Below are 25,341 nucleotides of genomic sequence, written 5' to 3' on the forward strand. Positions count from 1 at the left end.
TGCCAGGGGTTCTATGCAATGACTGACCCTGCACTCTGACTCTCAAAGGTCATGTGAGAAAACAATTTCCCTATGGGGATTAATAAAGTATATAAAAAAAATCAAACTGTGAAACACAATTCTTCAATCTTTCTGCAACTGCACAAGCCTTTCATCATTCATGTCCAGTCTGGAAACTGATCTATTCATCCAAAATCACCATTCCTTTATTAAGACCTAACAGTAAATGTCTGATATTTATTATTAAGTTATTTATACTCTATATTTGTGCTGTGTCATCTAAAATATCTGGGCTTTTCTCATACCTATGTATTAATTCGTCTTTGCAAAGTATCCCTGAGTTTGGGATAAGGTGCTATATAAATAAGCATACTCCCACAAGTGTTGTACTGGTTATAGATCAGAAGCGCAGAATCTTTTTCATCACAGAGAAACCAAATGGATTTAAAGGGGATACTCCTGCAGTTTAATAGTACTTACTAGCTGTCAGTGATATAATATCTCATTCACAGTTAATAAGATCGAGTAATCCTGTCATGAATTTGGGCCAGCAGTGCAGCATGGGTTTCCCCATTGCCTTCCATTACTGCTCTCTCAGACGAACACAAGCAATGGCACTCACCCGTCCTCCAGTCCTGTCTGCCAGCTGCCCCAGTTCAGACAATCTGCAGTCAGTGCCTTCAAACGTCAAGACGGAGACGATGACCCTGCAGGTTTGCCAGGCAGAAAGACATTGCAGTCAAACTATATTGAAATTCAATGATATTCAGATACTGAGATTTAAAATTTAGGAAAATTGGGTAAAATATCAAGCTTCATAAAAAAGAAACAATGTATTATTCTCTGAATATTTCACTCTAACGTGATTCTCTATTAGCCCAGACAGAATTGCTTTAATGCACTTTAAGTCCAGAGTAGCACTGAATTGTTCAAGGATATGAGGAAGATCCACCATGATGAGGATAAACTTAACAGAAGTGAAGCCCTGGTCGTGGAAAGGTTTGGAAATGTTGGATGTAGTGAGCATATTTGCAGTGTTTTTTTATACTTGCATCAACGAATTAAATGACCTTTTTCATAATTTACCATACGTGTACAGTTAGTGGGGTGGTGCAGCTCTGTCCTGGATTCAGATCCCTGGCCGGTCACTGATCTTTATGACATTAATACATCTCCCTCGTGAGCCTGTGTTCATTTTGTTTCTTCAGGTACTCTAGCATTCCTCTTAATATTCAAAGATGCGGGTATAACTGGAAACTCTAAATTAGTTTGGGTGTTATGTACTCTATGCATGTGATGGGAAAGCACCCTTTGCAGGTTTGGTCCTTTAAATGGGTTAAGCAGTTTTAATAATGGATGGATGAATAGTACTTTTGGTGTTAAATCAAAGCCACAACAAGAAACTAAACAAAGTGACCTTTAATCTTTCTGTCTTCTTAAAAATAATTAATAAAAAGATTTACCTGGAAGAGTAATTATAATCAAAAAGCATTCAATCAGATATCATTGAATTCTGCTTATACCAAATCCTCCTCCACTCAACCCTAATATGATTATTATTTACAGAACAAATCTGTAAGACGTTACCCCTTGGCCACTGCCTCCTCAGCAAGACTCTTGTAGAAATAAGTGGCGGTCTCACTGGGTGCCTCTTCTTTGGGATTTAAATATCCCAGGCCAATATTTGCCAGTCCATCAGTGCAGATGATTACCTAGAAAAGACCGAACAGAGAGTCAGGCTTTGGCAAGGAGTTCTGGGGCAAAGGGGACAACACACAGCTCCTTTTTACATTCTTTTTAGGCATGTTACCTTGTAAAAACTATTAATGCTATCCCCCCTTTTCCATGGAAAGAATACCACTGGAAATAATCCATCTTTTCTGCACAGTATAGTTTTTTTGTGAATTCAACTATTTCGTGAGCCTACTTTATCTAATTCAGTGTAGCGTGAAGCTACCCTGGCATCATTTGTTGTAAGACAGTAAGCAGACTCTGGACCTTTGGCCTGGTCTACCATCAGGGTTACATGAGTGTGCACTCTGGGACCCTGCCTGCAAAGGGACCTTAGCATATGTGAGTAAAAATAAGCACATTAAAAGGAATAAGTTATAAAAGTATTTAATGAAAACTAAATAAAATGCTGTATAAAGAAAAATATGAGTGGGTAGCGCACGATTGGAGCACGAGTCTAATAGGTCACTTTCAGAGGCGGAGTTTAAGAGGGCCACGCCCCTCTCCACCCCACAGATGCAGTATGTTACTAAAAGAAATCTCCAGTAAAGGGTTGCTTTTTTCATTGCTTTGCCTTCAAGTTTTCTTAAAGGTAACAACTAATATTAATACTCAAGGGATACGGTAATTTAATATCACCTACCCTTTAAACAGAGAAACATTCTGTAAGAGCTAAATAACAGAATACTGTTTTAAATTCAGCTTGAGAGAGGTCACTTCCACTTGAATTTCACGTGCAGTTGTCCACTTATCTGCGTGCCGCTTATCCAAAGAGCAGTGCAGTGGTCTGAGCAAACGTTTATCAAATTTCACACGCACCACTCTGACAAAAATTACTCTTTGATGAAGTAAACTAAAAATTAAAAGTGCTTTAACTTTCCATCCATCAATCCATGATCTAAACCTACATATTCAAAGCAGGAATGCAGGGAAACTGGAGCCCAACCTAACAAGCATTGAGTGCAAGTTTTCTGTCATTTCAATATCATTAATGGAACTTGTGTACTTTTTCATAGTTTTAAACGAGTTTTAAACAAGTTTTTGTAATGTGATTTAGGTTATATTGTAACCTTATATTACAAACAATTTATGAATTCCATCCATCCATCCATCCATCCATCCATCCATCCATCCATCCATCCATCCATCCATCCATTCTCTTCCGCTTATCCAAGGTCGGGTTGCGGGGGCAGCAGCTTGAGCAGAGATACCCAGACTTCCCTCTCCCCGGCCACTTCTACTAGCTCTTCCGGGAGAATCCTGAGGTGTTCCCAGGCCAGCCGGAAGACATAGTCCCTCCAGTGTGTCCTGGGTCTTCCCCGGGGCCTCCTCCCGGTTAGACGTGCCAGGAACACCTCACCAGGGAGGCGTCCAGGAGGCAACCTCATCAGATGCCCGAGCCACCTCATCTGACTCCTCTCGATGCGGAGGAGCAGCGGCTCTACTCTGAGCCCCTCCTGGATGACTGAGCTTCTCACCCTATCTTACACCCTACACCCTGCGGAGGAAACTCATTTCAGCCGCTTGTATTCGCAATCTCGTTCTTTCGGTCACTACCCATAGCTCATGACCATAGGTGAGGGCAGGAACATAGATCGACTGGTAAATTGAGAGCTTTGCCTTACGGCTCAGCTCCTTTTTCACCACGACAGACCGATGCAGAGCCCTCATAACTGAGGACACTGCACCGATCTGCCTGTTGATCTCACGCTCCATTCTTCCCTCACTCGTGAACAAGACCCAGAGATACTTGAACTCCTTCACTTGGGGCAGGATCTCGCTCCCAACCCTGAGAGGGCACTCCACCCTTTTCCCGCTGAGGACCATGGTCTCGGATTTGGAGGTGCTGATTCCCATCTCAGCCGCTTTACACTCGGCTGTGAACTGATCCAGAGAGAGCTGAAGATCAAGGCCTGATGAAGCAAACAGGACAATATCATCTGCAAAAAGCAGTGACCCAATCCTGAGCCCATCAAACCGGACCCCCTCAACGCCCTGGCTGCGCCTAGAAATTCTGTCCATAAAAGTTATTAATAGAATCGGTGACAAAGTGCAGCCTTGGCGGAGTCCAACTAACTCTCACTGGAAACAGTTTCGACTTACTGCAGGCAATGTGGACCAAGCTCTGACACCGGTTGTACAGGGACCGAACAGCCCTTATCAGGGGGTCCGGTACCCAATACTCTAGGGGGACCCCCCACAGGATTCCCCGAGGGACACGGTCGAATGCCTTTTCCCAGTCCACAAAACACATGTAGACTGGTTGGGCAAACTCCCGTGCAACCTGCAGGACCCTGCCAAGGGTGTAGAGCTGGTCCACTGTTCCATGACCAGGACGAAAACTAACACTGTTCGTCCTGAATCCGAGGTTCAACTATCTGACGGACCCTCCTCTCTAGGACCCCCAAATAGACTTTTCCAGGGAGGCTGAGGAGTGTGATCCCTCTATAGTTAGAACACACCCTCCGGTCCCCCTTCTTAAAGAGAGGGACCACCACCCCGATCTGCAAATCCAGAGGCACTGTCCCTGATGTCCATGCAATGTTGGAGAGGCGTGTCAACCAAGACAGTCCTACAGCATCCAGAGCCTTGAGGAACTCCAGGCGTATCTCATCCATCCCCGGGGCCCTGCCACCAAGTAGTTTTTTGACCACCCCGGTGACCTCAGTCCCAGAGATGGGGGAACCCACCTCCAAGTCCCCAGGCTTTGCTTCTTCATTGGAAGGCATGTTAATGGGATTGAGGAGGTCTTCAAAGTACTCCCCCCACCGACCCACAACGTCCTGAGTCGAGGTCAGCAGCGCATCATCCCCACCATATACAGTGTTGACACTGCACTGCTTCCCCCTCCTGAGATGCCAGATGGTAGACCAGAATCTCCTTGAAGCTATCCGAAAGTCGTTCTCCATGGCTTCCCCAAACTCCTCCCATGCCCGAGTTTTTGCCTCAGCAACCAGGACTCCTGGTAGGACTCCTTCTTCAGCTTGATGGCATCCCTCACCGCTGGTGTCCACCAACGGGTTCAGGGATTGCCACCACAACAGGCACCGACCACCTTACGGCCACAGCTCCGGTCAGCCACCTCAACAATAGAGGCACGGACTAAATGTCCCCCACCTCCCTCGGAACGTGGTCGAAGTGGGAGTTGAAGCTACTTCTGACAGGGGACTCTACCAGACGTTGCCCAGCAGACCCTCACAATATATTTGGGCCTACCAAGCCTGACCGGCATCTTCCCCCACCATCGAAGCCTACTCACCACCAGGTGGTGATCAGTTGACAGCTCCGCCCCTCTCTTCACCCGAGTGTCCAAGACATTTGGCCGCAAGTCCGACGACATGACCATGAGTCGATCATCGAACTGAAGCCTAAGGTGTCCTGGTGCCAAGTGCACATATGAACACCCCTATGCTTGAACATGGTGTCTGTTATGGACAATCCGTGATGAGCACAGAAGTCCAATAACAAAACACCACTCGGGTTCAGATTGGGGGGTCATTCCTCCCAATCATGCCCTTCCAGGTCTCACTGTCATTGCCCACGTGAGCATTGAAGTCTGCCAGCAGAACAAGGGAGTCCCCAGAATGTGTGCCCTCCAGCACCCCCTCCAGGGACTCCAAAAAGGGTGGGTATTCCAGACTGCTGTTCAGCGAATACGCACAAACAACAGTTAGGACCTGTCCCCCCACCTGAAGGTGGAGGTAGGCTACCCTATCGTCCACCGGGGTAAACCCCAATGAACAGGCTCCAAGTTGGGGGGCAATAAGTATGCCCACACCCGCTCGGTGCCTCTCACCGGGGGCAACTCCAGAGTGGTAGAGAGTCCAGCCCCTCTCAAGGAGATTGGTTCCAGAGTCCAAGCTGTGCGTCAAGGTGAGCCCGACTATATCTAACTGGAACCTCTTGACTTCATGCACTAACTCAGGTTCCTTCCCCTTTAGAGAGGTGACATTCCATGTCCCAAGAGCCAGCTTCTGTAGCAGAGGATCGAACCGCCAAAGGTCTCTGCCTTCGGCCACCACCCAACTCACACTGCACCCGACCTCCTTGGCCCCTCCCATAGGTGGTGAGCCCATGGGAAACGGGACCCATGTTACCTCTTCGGGCTGTGCCCGGCAGAGCCCCATGGGTGCGGGCCTGGCCACCAGGCACACGCCATCAAGCCCTACCTCCAGGCCTGGCTCCAGAGGGGGGTCACCCGCGTCCGGGCAAGGGAAAACGCCGTCCAAATTTTTTATTCTTCATAGGAGGTTTCTTTGAACCGCTCTTTGTCTCATCCCTCACCTAGTACCAGTTTGCCTTGGGTGGCCCTACCAGGAGCATAAAGCCCCAGACAACAGAGCTCCTAGGATCATTGGGACACGCAAACCCCTCAGTTTATGAACTGAGATATGATATATAGTAGTATGGTTGAGACTCTAAAAATGCAATTATTTTTTATGATTCGTCTATAAACCAAAAAGCATTAATGTCTACACAAGGTCAATTTTATGAGATCATGTTACCATGTTGTAAAACAGAAAAGGCCAAATGGACAGTCATTTAAAGCAAAAGCCCAGGGATACCGCGAAAGGAAAACAATTAAAGAAAGTGAAGTGAAAGACACTGTTTTGCTGAAAATTTTACCTAACAAAAAAAAAAAACACAAAAAAATATCCAAATTGTGATTTGAACAAGTTGTAAATACCACAGTTGATAATAAATAGAGTGCCATTATGGATCGTCAGAAAACGGCTAATACCATAGCTTCTAAAAGCCTTCCCAGCAATATTTAATCCGATACCACCGACACAGCTGTGAACAAGACAATGTGAAAGACAATAAAAGCACTACACAAGATAAGATGAAATAAACAATGGCAAGCACGAACAAAGGAATCCCACTATATGGCCTTTTGCTTTATTTGGTACAAATATGTGACCTCAAAACATTTCATTACATATTACCTTTGTCCCACCAAGTGCCATAAACCTATCAAAAATGTTACATTTATGTTAATTAACTGCACTATCAGAAGGAAGCTGATTTCCTACAGATGTGATGCTTCACCCTTCATTTAGATTCTTACACTTATTTCAGTACATTAACACTAGAATCCCTGAAGCCTACAAATAAACTTGTAATCCCAGCCCATCTTAAATCCCTTCACACCTCTCCATCAACATCTTTTGTTTTGTAAATATGTCGATCAGCACAAGCAAAAACCAGCCTGCTACCCCCTCCCCCCCCCTCGACAGAGCTCAACTCGGGCTCAAGCCCAGGCTCCTTATCAGCGTGTGAGGTGCCTGGAGTTATATTGGTTAAAAAATATATTGTCGTTTGGAATACATACATTTCATGTGTGTTCTGTGTCTACAGCAATCTGTGTAAATTAGGGTGAAATCTGAGGCAGGAACTGTTGAACACATACCTTAAAAAGAAATGTTTTTAATATTTTAGTAATAATTGACAAAATGTAGACATGAAGTGTATAATGTGTGAAGACTGAAGTCCAAATATCAAATAAACACTTTCGCAAAAGGTACAAATATAACAGAACAAGTGTACTTGTTTGGTGGGCCAGGATTATGAGATTTTTCGTAGACTTCAGGGATTCTAGTGTTAATGAACTTTGGAATTTTTCATTTGACTTTAATCTCTGTATCTGATTTATTATTGGCATATATGATGGTCATAGAGTGTGGGTACATGTGTGTGCCTAGTGGGGTAGTGAGGTGACAAGGGGTGGGAGATAAGCTTTTGAGTTTTGACATTAAGGCCTCCATTGTATGGATGGATTGCTAGACCCATGCACCTCACTGAGCCACATACATGGAGAGAACATGACAACTCCGAACAGACAGTGACTGGAATAGAACTAGGACTCTGCAAAGCCACATCATTTATGGCAGCCAAGTCTAACTTTACCTTTTTCTATAGTTTTTATTTTTAAAGTGCACAACAACGCACAGTTTACAGCTGTATTTCAACACTTTAGGGTAATGAAGGAGCACAGTACCAGTATGGCCCACCCCTATATCCTCTTCTGCAGTAATGATGGCTTGTCTGCTGCCCCAGAGGTGTGCACTCAGTCTCAGATAAATACTTTCTGACTCGTTTCAGACTTTTAAATGATGCCAAACAGATATCAGATACTCTAAGCCACTTGTAATTAATTAAATGCATAACTCTGTCACTGGGAAACAGTAAAGATTATTCTCATGCTTATAAAAACAAAAGGAGAAGTTATCTTCATCAGGTAGGTGAATGAAAAAAAAAGAAGCAGGTTAAATACGTAGGAGGGAAAGGAAGGGGCATAGCCAGAAGATGAAAGGAGTCGAAGATAAGAGTGGGTGCAAAGAGCAGCCATTAGAGGAGATGAGAGAAGAGATTGTAAAGTCAGACAGTTGTTTAGTCCTGGAAGAATGTGGGAACCAAAAATGAGAATGTGTTTAGCTTCTTTGTTTTTTTTGTTAAAAGGTGTTTTTAAAAAGAAAAGAAAGAGGTCAGTTTGGTTATGATCAAAGGATTTGAAATGTTCTGCAGCACAATACATTTTGTTCAGTCTTTGGTCTTAGCGGCTCAGAAGTGCTCACGCCACCTGTCTGTTTCACCTTTGTAGGCTGGACACTTCCTACAAGAAACATAGCACATGAGGTTTTTGGACTTGCAGGAGGCCAGTTGCTTGATATTTATTTTCTAAAATAGACCAGTAACAACTGGAATTGCTGGTGACATATCTGCAAGTGATATATATATATATTGTCACGCTTGGGTCACAGAGTTGCACAGATGCACACAGGATATTCTAGAGACAGAAACATTATTCAAACACTTCAAACAAACATAATTCCCTTTCAGGAGTGAACCGGGGTCTGTGTGTACCCAGAAGGCACAGCTCCGCCTCTCAATTAAAAGAATAGAAAATCTTCCTCTTCATAGGGGCACGCCTCGGGAGTGGGAGCCCCAACAGGAGCAGATGATGTCTGGGGGAGAAGAGGGACAAGGCAGTGAGACCAAAGGACAGCTGCAGTACAGGCTTTTAAATGTTTGAAGTGCCGTGCGAGATGCAGATCACGCGGCACGGCAGCAGCAGCAGCAAGCCAGCAGCCGATATGGCAAAGAGGATGTAAAAAACTGTATTTGTTTCCCATTCAATCACTGTTTAAGAGGGGGTTTCGGAGGAGCGACCCCGTCTCCTTGGGGTGTGTTCAGCCCCCCTGTTCACAATACATAGCGGCTTCTGCTATAACGGAATGTGTCCAGCGAAAAAGACAGTTCTGCTTTCGTAAAGAAGGATAAAGAAAAGAACTTTGCCTAAAAGTCCAACCTTTCCAAAGATTTTCATTCATAGACTTCATTGATATAAAGTTTGCCAATCGGCAGTACTTGAAGTGCACTCCCATGACTGCCAATCCATGTTGTCTGACATACCAGCAACAAGTCTGCGACTCACCCCGACAAAGTCAAATAGGTCTGATTTTTGTCTGAAGTCATAATGGCCTGCTTGAATGCATGTGAGATCTGACAATCAATGTGTGCTCACATGGTACAATACAATAAATATGTTTTATATACCACAACAGAATGAAAAAAAAGCCAAGATTGCAGCTGAACTTGTTGTACATGGAAAGCGTTCATACAGCACTGATTGTACGCAGTCAGGCTGTCAGAAAAATGGCTGTGCTGGCGATACTTTGAAAATGTGAATACAGTGCTGGAAAGTCATTACATAGTCATCTAAGATGATATACAGAGCAAAATCTAGTTACAGAATCTGACATAGTCAGCGAGATCAGCAATGCAGTCATCAAGTCTGACATACAATCCAGCTAGAAGTTGTGTAATACAACATCAACACAAGGGAGGTAGTCGGCAGGAGAAGGTTTTTAATGGATCAGGAAAATATTCCTTTCCTTCCTATCATGCTCTCTCTCTCTCTCTCTCTCTCTCTCTCTCTCTCTCTCTTTCTCGCTATCACTTACAGGTCATTTAAAAAATCTACAGAATTCCAGACAAATCCTTCCACAAAGCCCTTTTAGATAATCCACCCATGATCTCTTCCCAATGATGACCTAACATAAGCAAATCCACAGTTCACTTCACAATGCAGAATCGCTTTCCCCACCAGGCAAGTTTTGTTGTAACAGGAGCCGCTGTTTCACTTGCAAATATGTCACCAATCATGTCATATCTGGCTCCTTTGGAACATTTGACATTTAACAATGGTATCCTGACGGCCCAAAAATCATATTTGCTCCACGTTTTGTAGACAGTGTCCAGATATCTACATTAGATAGAGGGATATAGCTTGGAGACCATTTCAGAGAGTGCTTATAAGCCTTTTGTAGAAGAATTCACATTTCTTCATTGTGGCCGCACTCGGTTTGTATTCAGTCTCAGGGTTTCAAAGACATTTTTTAAAAAACAAACAGAAGCTTCTTCTCAGGTTTGGATCACACATTCCTCCAAGACTAAATGACTAACCTTGTAATGTTCCCATGTTGAATCCAAGGAGGAAGCTGGCTTGTCCAGTATTAGTAGATAAGGACAGAGAGATGAAGGTATAACATTTAGGAACACACATAACGAATTGCCAGGGGGTAACGCTTAGGCTAGAACCAGGAAACTTTTTTTTGTGATCAAATTTTATTGACAAAATGAAAAAGGAATACAACAAAAGAAAACCAACTAAATAACTGATTTTTTGGGCTATATAAGAACAAACACAAACCAAGGCGCAGACTCACACCAGAACCAGGAGACATTAAGAAAAGCTAGAGATGATACCAAAATGTACTTCAAAAAGTTAAAGAAGGTGTCACAAAAGGGTCCTAACTACACTAGAAGGCCTTTACCTTAACTGAGATTTTACTAGAGTGGGTAGATTTTGATAAGAATCTAAAATTTTAACATCAAACTTTATGTCTTTTGTATGGACTGTATAATGATGTTGTAAACCAAGTGACTAGTAATAGGGACACTGCTAACTACAAAACCATGGTCCCCATAAAAACAAAGCTATTATGATTTTAATTTTTGATGGCCTTTTCTTAAAAAATTTCTGCTGTTTTATTATCCCTTACTAGGGTTGAGCTGTGAGATTTCCAAATATTTGGTAGTTTTTGCATTAAAAATTGATTTAATTTGGTTGAAAATATTTTGTGCTATTTGGATGCCATTTTGTTCAGTTATGGGTGCTGCCATTTTTTGAGCCCATCGTTAACACATGACTTCCTGGTTGCTAGTGTTTGGTCTCAGAGGTTGTGACCTGTCAGCACTGGTAGCCATTTTCAGTTTCCGAGTTTGAGGATAACTTATATTAGTGTGATTCTTTCTTTTCTACTTTTCAAAAACTTTTTGAACACAGTTTTGGTGTTTTGTTTTTTGGCTTTTTGAAGGTGTGGTTTGATCTTTGACTTCTGCATCCTCTGGTTCTCCTCTTTGAAAAAGAGAGAGTAGAAATAAAAAATGGTGGTGAATGTGTGAAGAATGCTAAGCAAAATTGTGTTGACTTGGCATTGCAAAAAATAACAATAAACAACTATGTGAAAAGCAAATGTAAAAAAACAAAAAATAGTACTAAAACTAATCTTTGGATGCTAACAACCCAGATTCACAACCCTCCCTTTATAAGTTTATAGGTTTATAAGGGCATTATTGTATGTGAATTTCCCCTTGGGATTAATAAAGTATCTATCTATCTATCTATCTATCTATCTATCTATCTATCTATCTATCTATCTATCTATCTATCTATCTATCTGTCTGTCTGTCTGTCTGTCTGTCTGTCTGTCTGTCTGTCTGTCTGTCTGTCTGTCTGTCTGTCTGTCTGTCTGTCTGTCTGTCTGTCTATCTATCTATCTATTGTGAAGTGTATATAGTACACAAAGACTCTTACTTGAATTTACTACTCAGCTTTGCTAATGGCTGCTTTCACACTTAATCTTGTCTTTCACTCCTTTCATCTTCCTGCCTTTGTTCTGCCCTTTATTTTATAGTTAAACTGTTTGTTCCTCTTCAGTTACATTCCTAATGAAGTCTTCATAGCCGCAATGTTGTGGCATTAACCATATTCTCTATTTAGACATAAAATAACATTCTCAAAAAACAGAGCTGCTATGTAGATGAGTTTCAACTGGACTCCGACCAGAAATGCACACAAGCAAATGAATCGGGAGGAGTGACAGATAGTGACTCTGAAAATCCCCAGAGCACACGAACACAGTGTAGAATAGGCAGTATTATTATTTTAAGACCCATTTTCTTTTTACAAAAATACCTGGCATAATGACTCAAATGCTGCACTTTACTGACAGCAACTCAAAACTGTCAGGCAAAAAGTTGCCCACTTCTCGGTGTTTGGTCTTGTACTTAAAGTACCTTCAGTGGAACCTCAGATGCTAAGCGCCAGAACTTAGCGGAAAATGGTGGGCAGCACAAGCTGGCTGTGGTGTAGTTTCATTTGAATAATATGCAGTAGAGAAATAACTCTGAGAAACAGCAGATGTGGTTATAATGGGCAGAAGTCGGTATACAGACTTGTGTTTACAAAAGTTAAAACAAATCACAATACTTCGAGAGAAAAAATAATTAACAATATTGTTACGTGTGGTGAGAATAAGAGCAAAAATATTCAGGTGATTGAATATGGCTCCTTTAATTACTGTAGCTATGTAGTTAAGTGCCATGGAAATCAGCAATGTAGCTTTTTTCAGACATATTACTAATGAAGTGAAAGGTTTAGTTGCTGAATATACTTGAACATTGCCAAACAGCTTTAAGCAAACATCCCAGTTTACTGTCATCTTTGCTCTTTGTAGATGATGACGATGCTGTCATCTTGATCTCATCATAATAAGAGAATTGGTGTGTAATAGAGCTATTTTCCGATAAGTGTGATGCAATTAGGTTGAGAATGAGTACCTCCAAATTGAAGATCATGGTCCTTCACCTAAGAAGAATGGCTTACTTTCTACAAAGTGAGAATGAGAAGATGTCCAAAGTAGAGGAGTAGCTCCAGAGATACTGTAAGGCTGATTAGTGCAGTAGTGGTGGTAAAGCGGATACTAAACTTTCAATCTAAAACTGTAGACTGTAGACTCAAATGCTCTGGTTGGTGAATAGAAGAATGAGATTTTGTCTGAAAATGAGATTGCTGATGGGCTTACTGTTAGTGAAAACGCGAGGAATATGGCAATATAAGAGGAGCCTACAGTAACAATTACTTATCCACATTAAGAAGTGCCAGCTGAGGTGTTTTGGACATGCAGTGAGGATGACTTTAGATGGGGCAACATCTGGGGCATACCCAGGACAAAGCAGAGAAATCATATGTCTCAGCTGGACTGAGACCACCTAGGAATTCGACAGATGTTGAAGACTACTGCCAGGAGTGTGGCTTGGTGTCTGTTCATCTTGAAAATTGTCACTGAAATACTCTCCAGGAGAAGTGAAGTGCAGGATAGAATCCACAAAGGCAGAATAGAAATGTGTGCTAAGGCATAAAATAAAATCTGCATTAAGCAGGACAGTTCTGGCTTTTTCTAAAGCCAGAGTTCATAAATAAAACCCTTTCCACCATATTTTAAACACATATAATCCAAGCATTAAGTCAAGTTTGTTAAATTGCATGTCTGCAACATATTGTACTAGGCAGCAGTATAATAAAAACCGCAGGGAAAGATTACAAAACCATACATTAAATAAAATATCAGACAATAAATATTTGCAGCACACGTCTGGTATGTGTGTTCCATAATTGTTTTATTAATGTTATATAATATAATAAAATATAATATACATGCATATTCAAGCCCACTAAATCCAATTTAAGGTTACAAGAGGCCAGAGCATTACCTGACAGGCCTGGGCATAAGGCAAGAATCAACCCTGAATGGGGCACCAGTCCATGTCAGGGCCTACCCATGCGCACACTACCACTCACACTCACACAGAGCTAAGTTATGGATGCTGAATAACCTAAACTGCATTTCTTTGGACATATAGGAGGAAAACTGTAGCATTTGGAAGGGAAAAACCATACATACAGACGTGGACAAATATGTGGGTTCCCTTAAAGCTCATTGAAAAGTGCAATATGCCGCCTGAAAACCGATTAAATGAAAAGCAATTGTCCCATGTACACCTGCAAGCCTTTGATATGTCTTTCAAAACATTCTGGAGTGAAATGTACTGCCCAGTGTCAGAAAGAGGATAATGACCCAAAACACACAACTAAAAGCACAAAAGAACAAAACATTGAACTATTCTGAAGTGGCCTTCTATAAGACCTGATTTGATTCCTCTATGGAAAGAACTGAAACATGCAGTCTGGAGAAGCCCCCCTTCAACCCTGACCCAGCTGGAGAAGTTTGCTCACATAGAGAGTGGGCCAAACAACCTGTTGAAAGGTGCAGAAGTCTCATTAAGAGCTGCAGGAATTGTTTGTTTGCAGTGATTGCCACTAAAAGTTGACCAGCAAAATATTAAATTAAGGGTCCCATCATATTTGTCCATGCCATTTCCATTTGTGTTATTATTTGAAATAAGAAATATGGAATAAACAATGATAGGTGCCAATTATGTTTATCATTTTCAAGCTATTTCAGAGATAAGTGTGGGTTTTCTCTTTTCATGCAGGGGTACCAACAACTCTGTACATGTAAACTCCCCATGGATAATGAATGGATTTGATCCCCTCTAATCCTGGATGCATGAAGCAGTAGATACTACTCACTGTGCCACCATGCCACCAATGAATTATAATTATCATAAAGCAATCACTAGTATAATATTATCCATGTTGATCCCAGCAAAAATGGACTAAAGAGATCTACTTAACAAAGATTCCTCTTAACAAATAGAGTTAAGGTCTGATTAAAACCCAAAGCACCAAATCCAGCCCTGCTGGACCTGTGTGTGAGGCCCTCGATTTTTTGAGATTAATGTGCTGTGAAGGTACAAATCAACAAAAGTCACAAAATCAAGTGAATCACCTTAAAGAAGTGGCATCATGTGGTAGTTAAACATGACAGAGAGGACAAGAACATGCATAGCGCCACCCAGAGAACAAGGTGGGAGGAAGGTTCTGCCAATGGCCCTGGTGGCACATAGCACATGGCTGAGCCCAGAGCACCTCACATTATTAAAACACTCCCAAATGCTATACAAATGAGCACCCACCTCTTTATGTTAGAATTTATGTAGCCACAATCTAAAGTGAAATATTGCATTGCAAAAACTTTTACGAAAAGCCAACATTCTGTTCTGAAATAACAAATCTCCATCCCTCTGTGATGTGCGTACTTGCATATCATGCATTTTGTTCAAATTCCAGTCAAATGAACACCAGGTATACTTTATGTGCAGTGCCAAACAAGAACCAGTTATAAAAACAGTGGTGTAGAAGTGTGGTGCTCCTTTTCAAAAGTTCACCAATGTTTGGACATGTGCTGAAAATTAAATCGATGGCCAGGCTTAGAGTAAGACAGTATGGCGATGCCTTGAGGGCAGAGAATAACAAATACACAAGTGGGCGCCCACACACATCACACAAAGGCTTCTTAGTGCAATGCTGGTAATGCTTTTCTCCCTTATGATAACGATGTTTATAACTAATAGACCGATTTTAATGCTAGTGGTGTACAATAAGATTTAGCTTCTTACAACCCTAAGATCTGATTAAGCAGGTTCAGAAAATAGAGGGATTCCTAAAATGCACTTAGTTTTTTCTTTACAGACAGAACATTTCCACTATAATTTTTGTTAATGGGTGGCACAGTGATTAGTGCATGCTACAGCTCCAGGGACCTGGGTGTGACTACCACAGTACAAGTGGAGTGTGTACATTCTCCACTTAGCTTTTGTGGCATGGTGGCATGATATTCAGTGCTGTTGTGTGGTATAGCGGGTCCAAGGCTTAGAAGAAAAGGCCAGTTTTAAATAAATAATCGCCACACTCGCAGCTTAAAAAGGGGGCATGGTAGTGTGGCCAGAGCGGTTTCCGAGTGCGATGCGGGCTTGGGTGTTTCCACACTGAAGTGCACAGGTGTGGGATCTCCCATGTCTGTGATTGATACCGGGAGCTGCTAATCACCACAACTGTGCCACGTCACCATTATATTTAGTAGGAGCGCGAGTGTGGAGGGGAGGAAAAAAAAGAAAGAAAGAAAAGAACGGAGGTTACGGGAGAAGAAGGCAGGAAGTGAAGGAGTGGGTGTGAGTGAGTGAACGAGAGCAGACTTGCTGTAATAGCGGAAGGCACCTGGGAAGCGAGCCCTAGTGGGGTGTTTGGCCCATTGGATTGGGTCACTCCTGTTGTGTTTTGCAGAGGAGTAGGAGTGACCACGATAGAGGATGGCTTGCCACATAGGGCAGCGGGAGTCTGAGGCTTGGGATGTGGAAGCCCCAGTGTGAGCACCCTGGTCACTGGGGGAACCCGAGTCTTGGTCTGGCGGAGCCCTACGGAGCCAGGGACCAAAAGGCGACCAGTCCAGTAAGAGAAGTCAGCTGCAGGTAGGGCGACTCTCTTGGTGCAGGGCCCGGATGGGAGAAGCAGGGGAGCCGCCAGTTGAAGAAGGCACCTTGTTTTTTTAAAGAAGGGACTGCTTCCAGCCAGTATTTTAACCTCGGTTTTATTTGTTGGATTTTAACTTCCACATTGTTTTAATGGATTATTTATTTATTGAAACGTTTTGGAGCACTGCACTTTATTTAAACACTTTGGATTTGTTTTGTTGGTTTTAAATAAAAACACTGTTTGCACTTTGCACCTTTCCCCTTGCTTTGTTTTGGTGTCCTCATTGACCAGCTCATCCGGTTACATTACCGACAGTGTTGGGTTCAAGAGCTCATAGGAGAGTGGTGGAAGCATGGAGCAAGTTCAGATAATTAGTTTTTGGCTTGAATTCTGTGTGAAGTTTGCTCATTTTGCCCATTTTTAGTGGTCTTTTCTTCTGGCACTCTGATTCCCACCCAAAACTCTGACTCAGTACAAATGAGAACGTGTGACTGAGCATCTCTTACAATAGACTGATGCCACATTCATGGTTTGCCTTGCATGAAAAAATTTTGTGAATTCTCCCAGTCCCTGCCACCCTGAACACAATTAAGAAGGTACGGTAATCTATGAACTCCAGGCTTGTCCCACACCTCATAAATGTGTCAGTGGAGTCAGTGGAGAAGCTTAATCTGGTGGTAGGGTGATGTTGCAGACTTGGTTAGCACCGCTTCATCAAAGATCCAGGGCAATGGTTTCTAATCCAAACTCCGGTCATTCGCTGTGTGGAGTGTGCTACACATTGTCCTTGTGTTTGTATAGGTTTTCCTTCTACATTGCAAAGATTTGTGTGTTAGGCAATCTGGCAACTCTAATGTGGTATTGTGTTACCAGATGCCCTGCACTTCCCGAGAGAGGCACATAATTCTTGCCCAATTTATTTTTTTTTCAATTATTTTTGTCCTGCATTTCATGCATAACTCATTTCTCAGTTCATCAACAGAGCAGTAAGCAAGTTGTTGTAGAAAGAACACTTTGTAGCGTACATCCTTCAGTGCGTTTAAACCTTCACTCATATCTATTCTATTCAAATCAAGGAATATCAGACCCATCAGAAATTCTGCATTTATGAACGGGAAAGTGATATCAAGGTATTCAGTTCTGAGCCATGTGCATAATGTGCATTTGTGCTCGTGTATTGAATAATTTCAGGGAGAATTTAAATTTCTGAAAAAGATCCATCTGATTCTGAGATCAAGAAACCCATATATAAAACATGTGGTGGTAGGTGTCTATCTCCCATAGAGGATGCAAGGATATCACTTAGCATATCAATACCAAAAAACAAAAAGACACCAAACAGAGTAAGCACACCAGATAGGCCTGGACCCCCCAGAGGAGTCTGGCTACTGGCTTCCATGGTGGTTACTACAGCCGCAGGACTTTACATCACCTCAGCCTTCAGCCACAGGCCCTTGTGGCTGAAGGTCTACAGCTAGACTCTACAGGTCTACAGCTAGACTCTTATACCAGGACTTGACACAGACACAATTTATTCACACATAGGCCTGTACGTATATTATTGAGCAACATGAATAAAAACCTATAAGTGCCTATAAGTGGCTTCCAAATTCAAAGGAGTTATCATATGTGCAAGCAGTGTCAGAGTGGTTATAGATAGCATTGAGACATAACAGTAAGCCCCCAAAATGTGCATAAGGTGTTAGTTAAAGTACCTAAGTAATAAACTACCTTATTACTTGAGGGGCTTTGAAATCTTTGTTCCTTTGGTTTTATTCGAGTGTGTGAGCAGTACAAATATGTTTATACACAGCATTGCAAATCTGCAACACCCTGAGTCCCCATTCCCCAAAAACACTAGAGGGGCCATCCTGTATTCTGTCAGGGAGATTTTGTTTGCCCTGATTGTGTTGGTGTTTTTGAGTGCGGCCCTATTATGGCTTTATTGCAATAGAGATAGACTCTGGCTAAATTAAGCATATTTAACAAATAATGTGTCAGGCTATGTAACTTTCTTGTTATGAAAGAGTAAGAGTGTGTCAAGTGACAGGCTGGTGTCACATCCAGGCCTCATTATTACGTTGCACACAAATTTGCAAGGGAGAATTTTGTCTCCTTGAGGCAAACTGGGTTCAGAGAAATATACAAAATTTCGGTTAATTTGATTAACAAGTTCAAGTCATTTATCATGCATGTACTTGCTTAAAATATTAAGGAAATAAAACAATAAGAGTAATTAATTAAAAGGTGACTAAATTCCATGCAGTATAAGATATTTTTGGTAGAATCTATCTCATTTGCTTCTTAGCCTATTTGGCTTAAAAATTATGAAAAGAAAGCCTCACATTATCAGTGCAAAAAAATCGTCACCACTGCGTTTTACGATTCCCTCATTTTATAAATCAGCTCATTATAAGTGCCATCAGGTGCTAACCACTGTGCCATTGCACCACACACACACACTTCAGTTCTATTTAAACTGAATTAACAACACAGTAAACTCTACACTCACCTTTGACCCTGAGTACCTGGAGGCCAATGCTATGGACACAAGAGCAGCTGGACCCAAAGCAGTGGGGCCATATTCTCTCATCCTAAAAATGAAACAGAAAAGACTGTGAGGGTTCAGGACAATGAAGCACAGAACAGCACTAGTGTAATCAGCAAATATCGTGGCAGCCTTGGCTAATAGCTCTGGTCTTGTATGTTAATCTGGACTTGGTAAACAGAACACACACGTGCGTGGCCAGGGTTTCTTAACTGTGCATTTGGGAGTCAACCAAAGGGACCAGAAGACGGCAATTCCACGGCAGGCCAGGGGGCAGCAGATTGCAGTAAACCTCTCTCTTTTCTATCCGCAGATCAGACATGAGAAATCCTGTCCTTGCCCAGAGGATGTTACTTCCGGTTCAGCCCTGATGACATCACTTCCATTGAACCGCCTTAAAAACCCTCTATCCTCCATACTTGGGCAGTTCTGTTTTGGAGTCTAAACTGTACACATTGTACAGGGACTTGGAGTTGGGAGGAGATGGACATGGCTTGCCTGCGAGGTCTGGAAGGACAGGATAAGGATCATGGTTTATTGTATTGTGCTGTGCTGTGAATGATTTTAGAGAATCCTGTCAAGATACCCTGTCAAATAAAATAACTTTATTTAAACCCAGGACTGTTCTGGTCTAGTTGTGTAAGGAGTTTGGGGGCTTGGTGATGCCTCCTTCAGACCACTGAATGCATGTGTTTTGACACAGACTGGCATTCTGTCTTGGGTTGGCATCTAATAACAATTAAACAGGCATCAGCCCCCATGACCCTGAACATGATAAGTGCTATGGAAAATGGCTGGATGGATGGACATCTCTAACATTGCTCTGTATACTTGTGCAAGATGGCAAAAGCGATTCTGCGATTAAAGGAATAAACCTGAGTGGTATAAGGTGCCATATTGTCGTTCTATGTCAGACAGAAGCAATTGTAAGCAAACAGAAACACATCTCTGTTTTGACAATCATCACAATGAACTTATATAATGGTGTCTTGACAACTGTGGCAAAGATTAGCACCCAGACTCAAGTCTAAAAGTCATGCCTTCAAGGTGATAACCAGGTGAGCGGTGATCCTATTTCCTTAACACACAATGGCACCCCACCTAATTAATAAAATATTGTACAATGCCGAACTCAAACACCAGAAATATGATGAGACAACGATAGAAGAAGATTGCTATAAGTTAACCCAGTGCAAGGCAAATGAAACTGTTTTGGGCGACTATTTCTTTGTATGGTTGGGAAATGTCCTGTGGCCATTGAGGGGCAAGGAAGCAAGCAGCAGTGACCTCTGTCTCTAAAGAATTTCTTTAAGAGTTAGACGTTTCCTCCGTTGGTTTGTAGTGAGCTAACTCCACACTACATTGGAACTTCACCCCATCTAGAGATCTCAAGGTTCCCAATGAAGCATGAAAATCAGGGTTAAACTAAGTGCATGGGACTCCACAAAAATGAGGGGATAAAAGCCAAACTTCTGTTTTAATGTCATTAGTGAATGAAGGCAGAGAGAATATATCTAAGATTCAGCAGGAGATGGAGGAGACATACCGTAATGCAAGCAATTTAATATTTTATTAAGTATGCCTGTAGGGGTGAAGGACAATGCTAGCCACTGTGACACAGCTGACATTACATATAATACGTTGGTTTGATTTTGTGCATGTAGGTAGAGGAGGATTTGTCTAATATTCGTGGATTCATTTTCTTATGTGTGAACTTGGAACCCAACCAGTGGGAAGATCAAGTGATGACTGTATTATGCTACTGTGAGAAAAATAACTGTTTTATTGTAACTGGTTTTTACTACTGAAGTAATTTACAAGCATTTAAACTGTATCAATGCAAATTAATTTTGAGTAACAGTGTGATGTATTTGCACTTCAGAAGCTGCTTCCTCCCTGATGTTGTGCAGTCTGAAAAGCTACCCCAAGGCTGTGTGGACTAAGCTGTGCATTGCCAGCTCACCCTTAGCTGCAGCATTCATTCTTCAGTATTTGAGTTCTTCCCCAGCATGAGACTAGACCAGTAATGTCACTGATCCCCTCTTATCTACTGATTTATACAAAAATGGCAGCATCATTTGACAATGCAACTTTTTCAAAGCTCCTACATTAAAGAGCACTTTTCACTATTGTCGCACACATGCAAATGGGAGACAGTTTACAGTTTGTGATGTCACAAACACAAGTTCAAGGCAAACTGATTAACATGATGAAACAGGTTTAAAACTATGGTAGAAGACAGGAAAAAGTGGAGTCACAGGAAGTGATGAGGCAGGGAGATGGATTCTGGGTCAGTGACATCACTACCGGTCCATCCACTGATGACATTACTTCTGACCCCATGTTATGACATCACTTCCAGTACCCAGAATCCATCTCCCTGCCTCATCACTTCCTGTGACTCCACTTTTTCCTGTCTTCCACCATAGTTATAAACTGTTTCATCATGTTAATCAGTTTGCCTTGAACTTGTGTTTGTGAAGACGTTTTTTCATTTTGACTGCAGGGTGGCCATCTCCAAATCTTTTCCTCTCTACTGCCCATTTTATTACACTATTAAAGGAGTGAATCATTAGACAATACAACTTTTTCAAAGCTCCTACATTAAAGAGCACTTTTCACTATTGTCGCACACATGCAAATGGGAGACAGTTTACAGGCTCAAATAGTGTGGTTTCTCAGCCGAACCAGGGGTTGGCGCTGTCATCTGATCCTTTCTCCTTTTGTCCCTCTGCAGTCCAGCCGAAAACCGTGCCTCTCAGTGACATCACTACCGGTCCACCCACTGATGACGGTACTTCTGACCCCATGTTATGACATCACTTCCAGTACCCAGAATCCATCTCCCTGCCTCATCACTTCCTGTGACTCCACTTTTTCCTGTCTTCCACCATAGTTATAAACTGTTTCATCATGTTAATCAGTTTGCCTTGAACTTGTGTTTGTGAAGACATTTTTTTCATTTTGACTGCGGGGTTGCCATCTCCAAATCTTTTCCTGTCTACTGCCCATTTTATTACACTATTAACGGAGTGATGATCATAACGTTTCTCCTTTTAGGTGGTGCTCAAGACTGTCAAAATGAGTTTTGATAATTTCTCAATAAATGGAACTGTACTGCCTCAGCACTCATGGGTAATATTTTAACAGACCATGTGACACAAAGAATGGGCGTGCACAGGCCGGCAATTGGATTTGGTCCAATTGATTTTCAATACAAAAAAAACTGGTAAGCGGTACCAGCCAGGAAAAACCCAATTGGCACAACTCTAGTAACAAGGAATAACAGCGCCAGCGGTCATGGAGGAAATGTCAAGCTGTCTGAGTGTACCACTGCACATCGCCCAATACAGCAAAAACAGTTTCATGAACCCGGCGTGGAATGCAGATTTGGGAGAGCCCACAATGAGGCACACATGTCCTGTATACATTCAAGAGATCAATGACAGAATGATGCAGACATGCCATCCCATGCTGTACCATCTTCTGAACAGGGCTGCAGAGTGCTGGAGCTTATCCCCACAAGTATAGGGCACAAAGCAGGAACAACTCCCTAAGTGGGGCACCAGTCCAGGGTAGATCCAGATGTATGTTTTCAGAAAGGAATACCCAAAGGCAGGCAAACCTTACAACACAAAACTAGAAAAACGGATCTAAAAACAGAGCAAGAGTCGAAAAGATCAATGTAGAAAATCGAGGGGTGCACCAGGAATCATTATGATTACCTAGAGTGGAAGACATATCCATTGTTTAAAAGTCTGAAGAAACAAGAAATGTGAATCTCTTAGAGGTGGAAACTAAAAGAAATTGTCTTCAGCTATATAGGGGCAGGGGGGCACTGCTGGGGGGTAATACACGTTACAGCAAGAATACTAAAATACCAAATCCAAACAAAACAAAACAAACTCAAAGTCAACAAACATTCAGTTATCTCTTCCTAAACCTTTCCTCAAATAGTGTTTCTAACTAGTGCTATTTTTAGTTAAGTTTTTGGGTCTTCGGTGTTAGGACAGAAGATAAAGTGGGCTACCATCGCTTCCAAAGGTGATTTAATGACATCACCCATCACTTTGATGCTCACCCTACATGCCAGCAATAACATCATTGCCAACAACAATATGGCGATGCCCACAAAAAAACAGACATGCCTGCCAGAAAAACAAAAAATAACAAAATGACTTGGCTTGATGCTAAATGGCCGATGCCAAGGCAAAAACACAAATGCTAAAGTGAAGCCACTCCAACATGTGAGCGCTACCCAGTAAGCTATTGCTAGCTTCAGGCTTTTTCTGGTATTACTTTTGAACATTTTGACATGGTTTAATTATTTTAACATTGTTTATGAAATTTTTAAACACCAGTTTTATAATGTGTTTTCCTGGATGGCTCCATGTTGTCCATAGTCTTCAGGCTTTATTATACATTAAATGAATATGTGACATCTGACTTCACAGTGTTCACAACATAAGATATGGTGATACACCAGCCTCAGAAGCCAGGCCCTTGCAAAATCCGTTTTCATGTTTTTAAAAAGAATGATGTTTGATGTTAGTGACTGGCAACTGAATTTTGCATATCAGCTTCTAGCAGACCACAAAAGTATTTGTATTAAATGAAAGCACAAAGTTAAGCATACTGTTAATAATAATAATAATAATTCTTTACATTTATATAGCACTTTTCTCAGTACTCAAAGCGCTATCCACACAGGGAGGAACCAGGATGCGAACCCACAATCTTCCACAGTCTCCTTACTACAAAGCAGCAGCACTACCACTGCACCACCTGTGAGGATGCCAGTGTGGAGCACATTTTTTATATCAAGGTACATTACAAGTATGATATTTGGTGAAAAACAAATTCACAGGTGGACAAAATGGTAGTAGAACTGCTACCTCATAGTCCCAGATATTTAGGTTCAAATCCAAAGGTCATCCTCCCTGCCCTCATACACTGCAGTCAGCAGATTCTCTGTATATGAAGGTTTGAGCCTCTGTGATCATTTTAGTCATTTTTTCTTTTCTGAATATGGATGTGCTGAGGAGAAAGAAGGTTTACACATGTGGGGCACAAAGGAGAGGATGATTGGGTGTAGAGGTTCACCTAGATGGAGGTGAAAGGGATGAGGCCCAGTGATAGGCCAATGAAGACATTGTTGGAGGTGAAGTTGCAATATGTGAAAAGACTGGATATGCTGTGAACTGCAGATTGGAGGAAAAAAAGATTTTGATGGACAACTGGCTAACTTTGGTGAACCCCAAAAATGACTGTTAAACCAGTGATGATGGGGATGGTCTTAAAAACTGTCATCATGAGTTTATAAAGCATAGGTTGTCAGCCCGCAAACCACCAATCATCAGATATCAATAACAGTGTTATTGTCAATACGGGCAAAGTACAGCATATTTGTTATTTGCAAGTTGGTCCAACATGCAACACATTCATGGGACTGTTTAGAAAAGAATCAGAGAAGCGGTTTTCACATTCACTAATATAGCAAAACTAAAAAACAGTTCCAGGTCCTTTTATTTGGTACTGCTTATTGAAAGAATATATGGCAGGCCAGGGCAACAAACCAGTGATTTTACTGCTAGACATTAGCAGTCTCTCAACAGTCTTGCCACCTCTTGTGAAGCATGCCAGACAAGTTTTAAGTCCAATCCCTTTCGATCCCAGTCACCATCATAACTGTGAAAAGCCCTCTTCCAAATTAACATTTCTCAATTTGCTAAGTTTGGATCATTGACGATATCAGTTCTAAGATCACACGATTTTGTGGACTGAAAAGAAAAAAATTCAAAACATTGAAACAAGACTGCAAGGAGTCACTACATCTCTAGACCACCCATTCTCTAACCTGCTTGATTCGTGGATTTACAGACATCTAGACAAGCATTCCCAAATAAACCAGCTATACAGTACTGACGTGGACAGAAGTGTATTGGATGGGAAGAACTCATGACCATCCTGGTAAGGCACAAAAACCGGAACATTCTCATTAGAAGTGATTTTGTAACTTAAAGCCATAAGTTATAAGAGCAAACAGTCTTTAAAGCTAAGGAACTGCAATGCCAGTTCCTTCCTCTGCACGGCAACACAGCCCTATAAACCTCTGTGCAGATTTTATCTGACCTAGATCTCAATCTTCTACCAGGGGGTTGCAGAAAATTAAAGGAAGTGGTGACAGTAGATGTGGCTTTTGTGGAGTCTGCAAAATGTGCACAAATTCAGCAGTTGAGCTATCATATGGGCTTGCACCAAAGGTGACATATAGTAAGTAAGTAAATGTTCATTAACATGTCTACTATATGAAGTGAAGATGAGAACCACGCAACATGCTGATGACTGGTACGGGAAATGTTTAAAAGGAAATACCAAAACTTTTACTTGCTAATCCTGACTGGTGTTACAAAGTCAAAATTACAAAATAATCAATAGACACAATATCCATTTACCCATTCCTTTTCTTATCCTACTTATTCAGTCTTAGAGTCTTGAGAAGACAGAAACCTACATTGAAAATACTGAGTGCAAGGACAGAGTCAAAGGCTCACTCCTCACT

General features: G+C 41.9%; 1 protein-coding gene across 1 annotated transcript in view; it reads right to left on the reverse strand.

Moving 5' to 3' along the window:
- The window catches only part of si:dkey-9k7.3 (circularly permutated Ras protein 1), a 123,191-nt gene that overhangs the window by 21,500 nt on the left and 76,350 nt on the right, over positions 1 to 25,341 (reverse strand). The window contains exons 11-13 of the mRNA XM_028793788.2: positions 18,744 to 18,825; positions 1,588 to 1,712; positions 623 to 707 (exon numbers count right to left, since the gene is read on the reverse strand). Of these exons, the coding sequence (XP_028649621.1) occupies positions 623 to 707; positions 1,588 to 1,712; positions 18,744 to 18,825 (292 nt within the window). The remainder of the gene's footprint in view (positions 1 to 622; positions 708 to 1,587; positions 1,713 to 18,743; positions 18,826 to 25,341) is intronic.

This window comes from Erpetoichthys calabaricus, chromosome 2 (genome assembly GCF_900747795.2).
Source record: "Erpetoichthys calabaricus chromosome 2, fErpCal1.3, whole genome shotgun sequence".
In the NCBI taxonomy this organism is placed as follows: domain Eukaryota; kingdom Metazoa; phylum Chordata; class Cladistia; order Polypteriformes; family Polypteridae; genus Erpetoichthys; species Erpetoichthys calabaricus.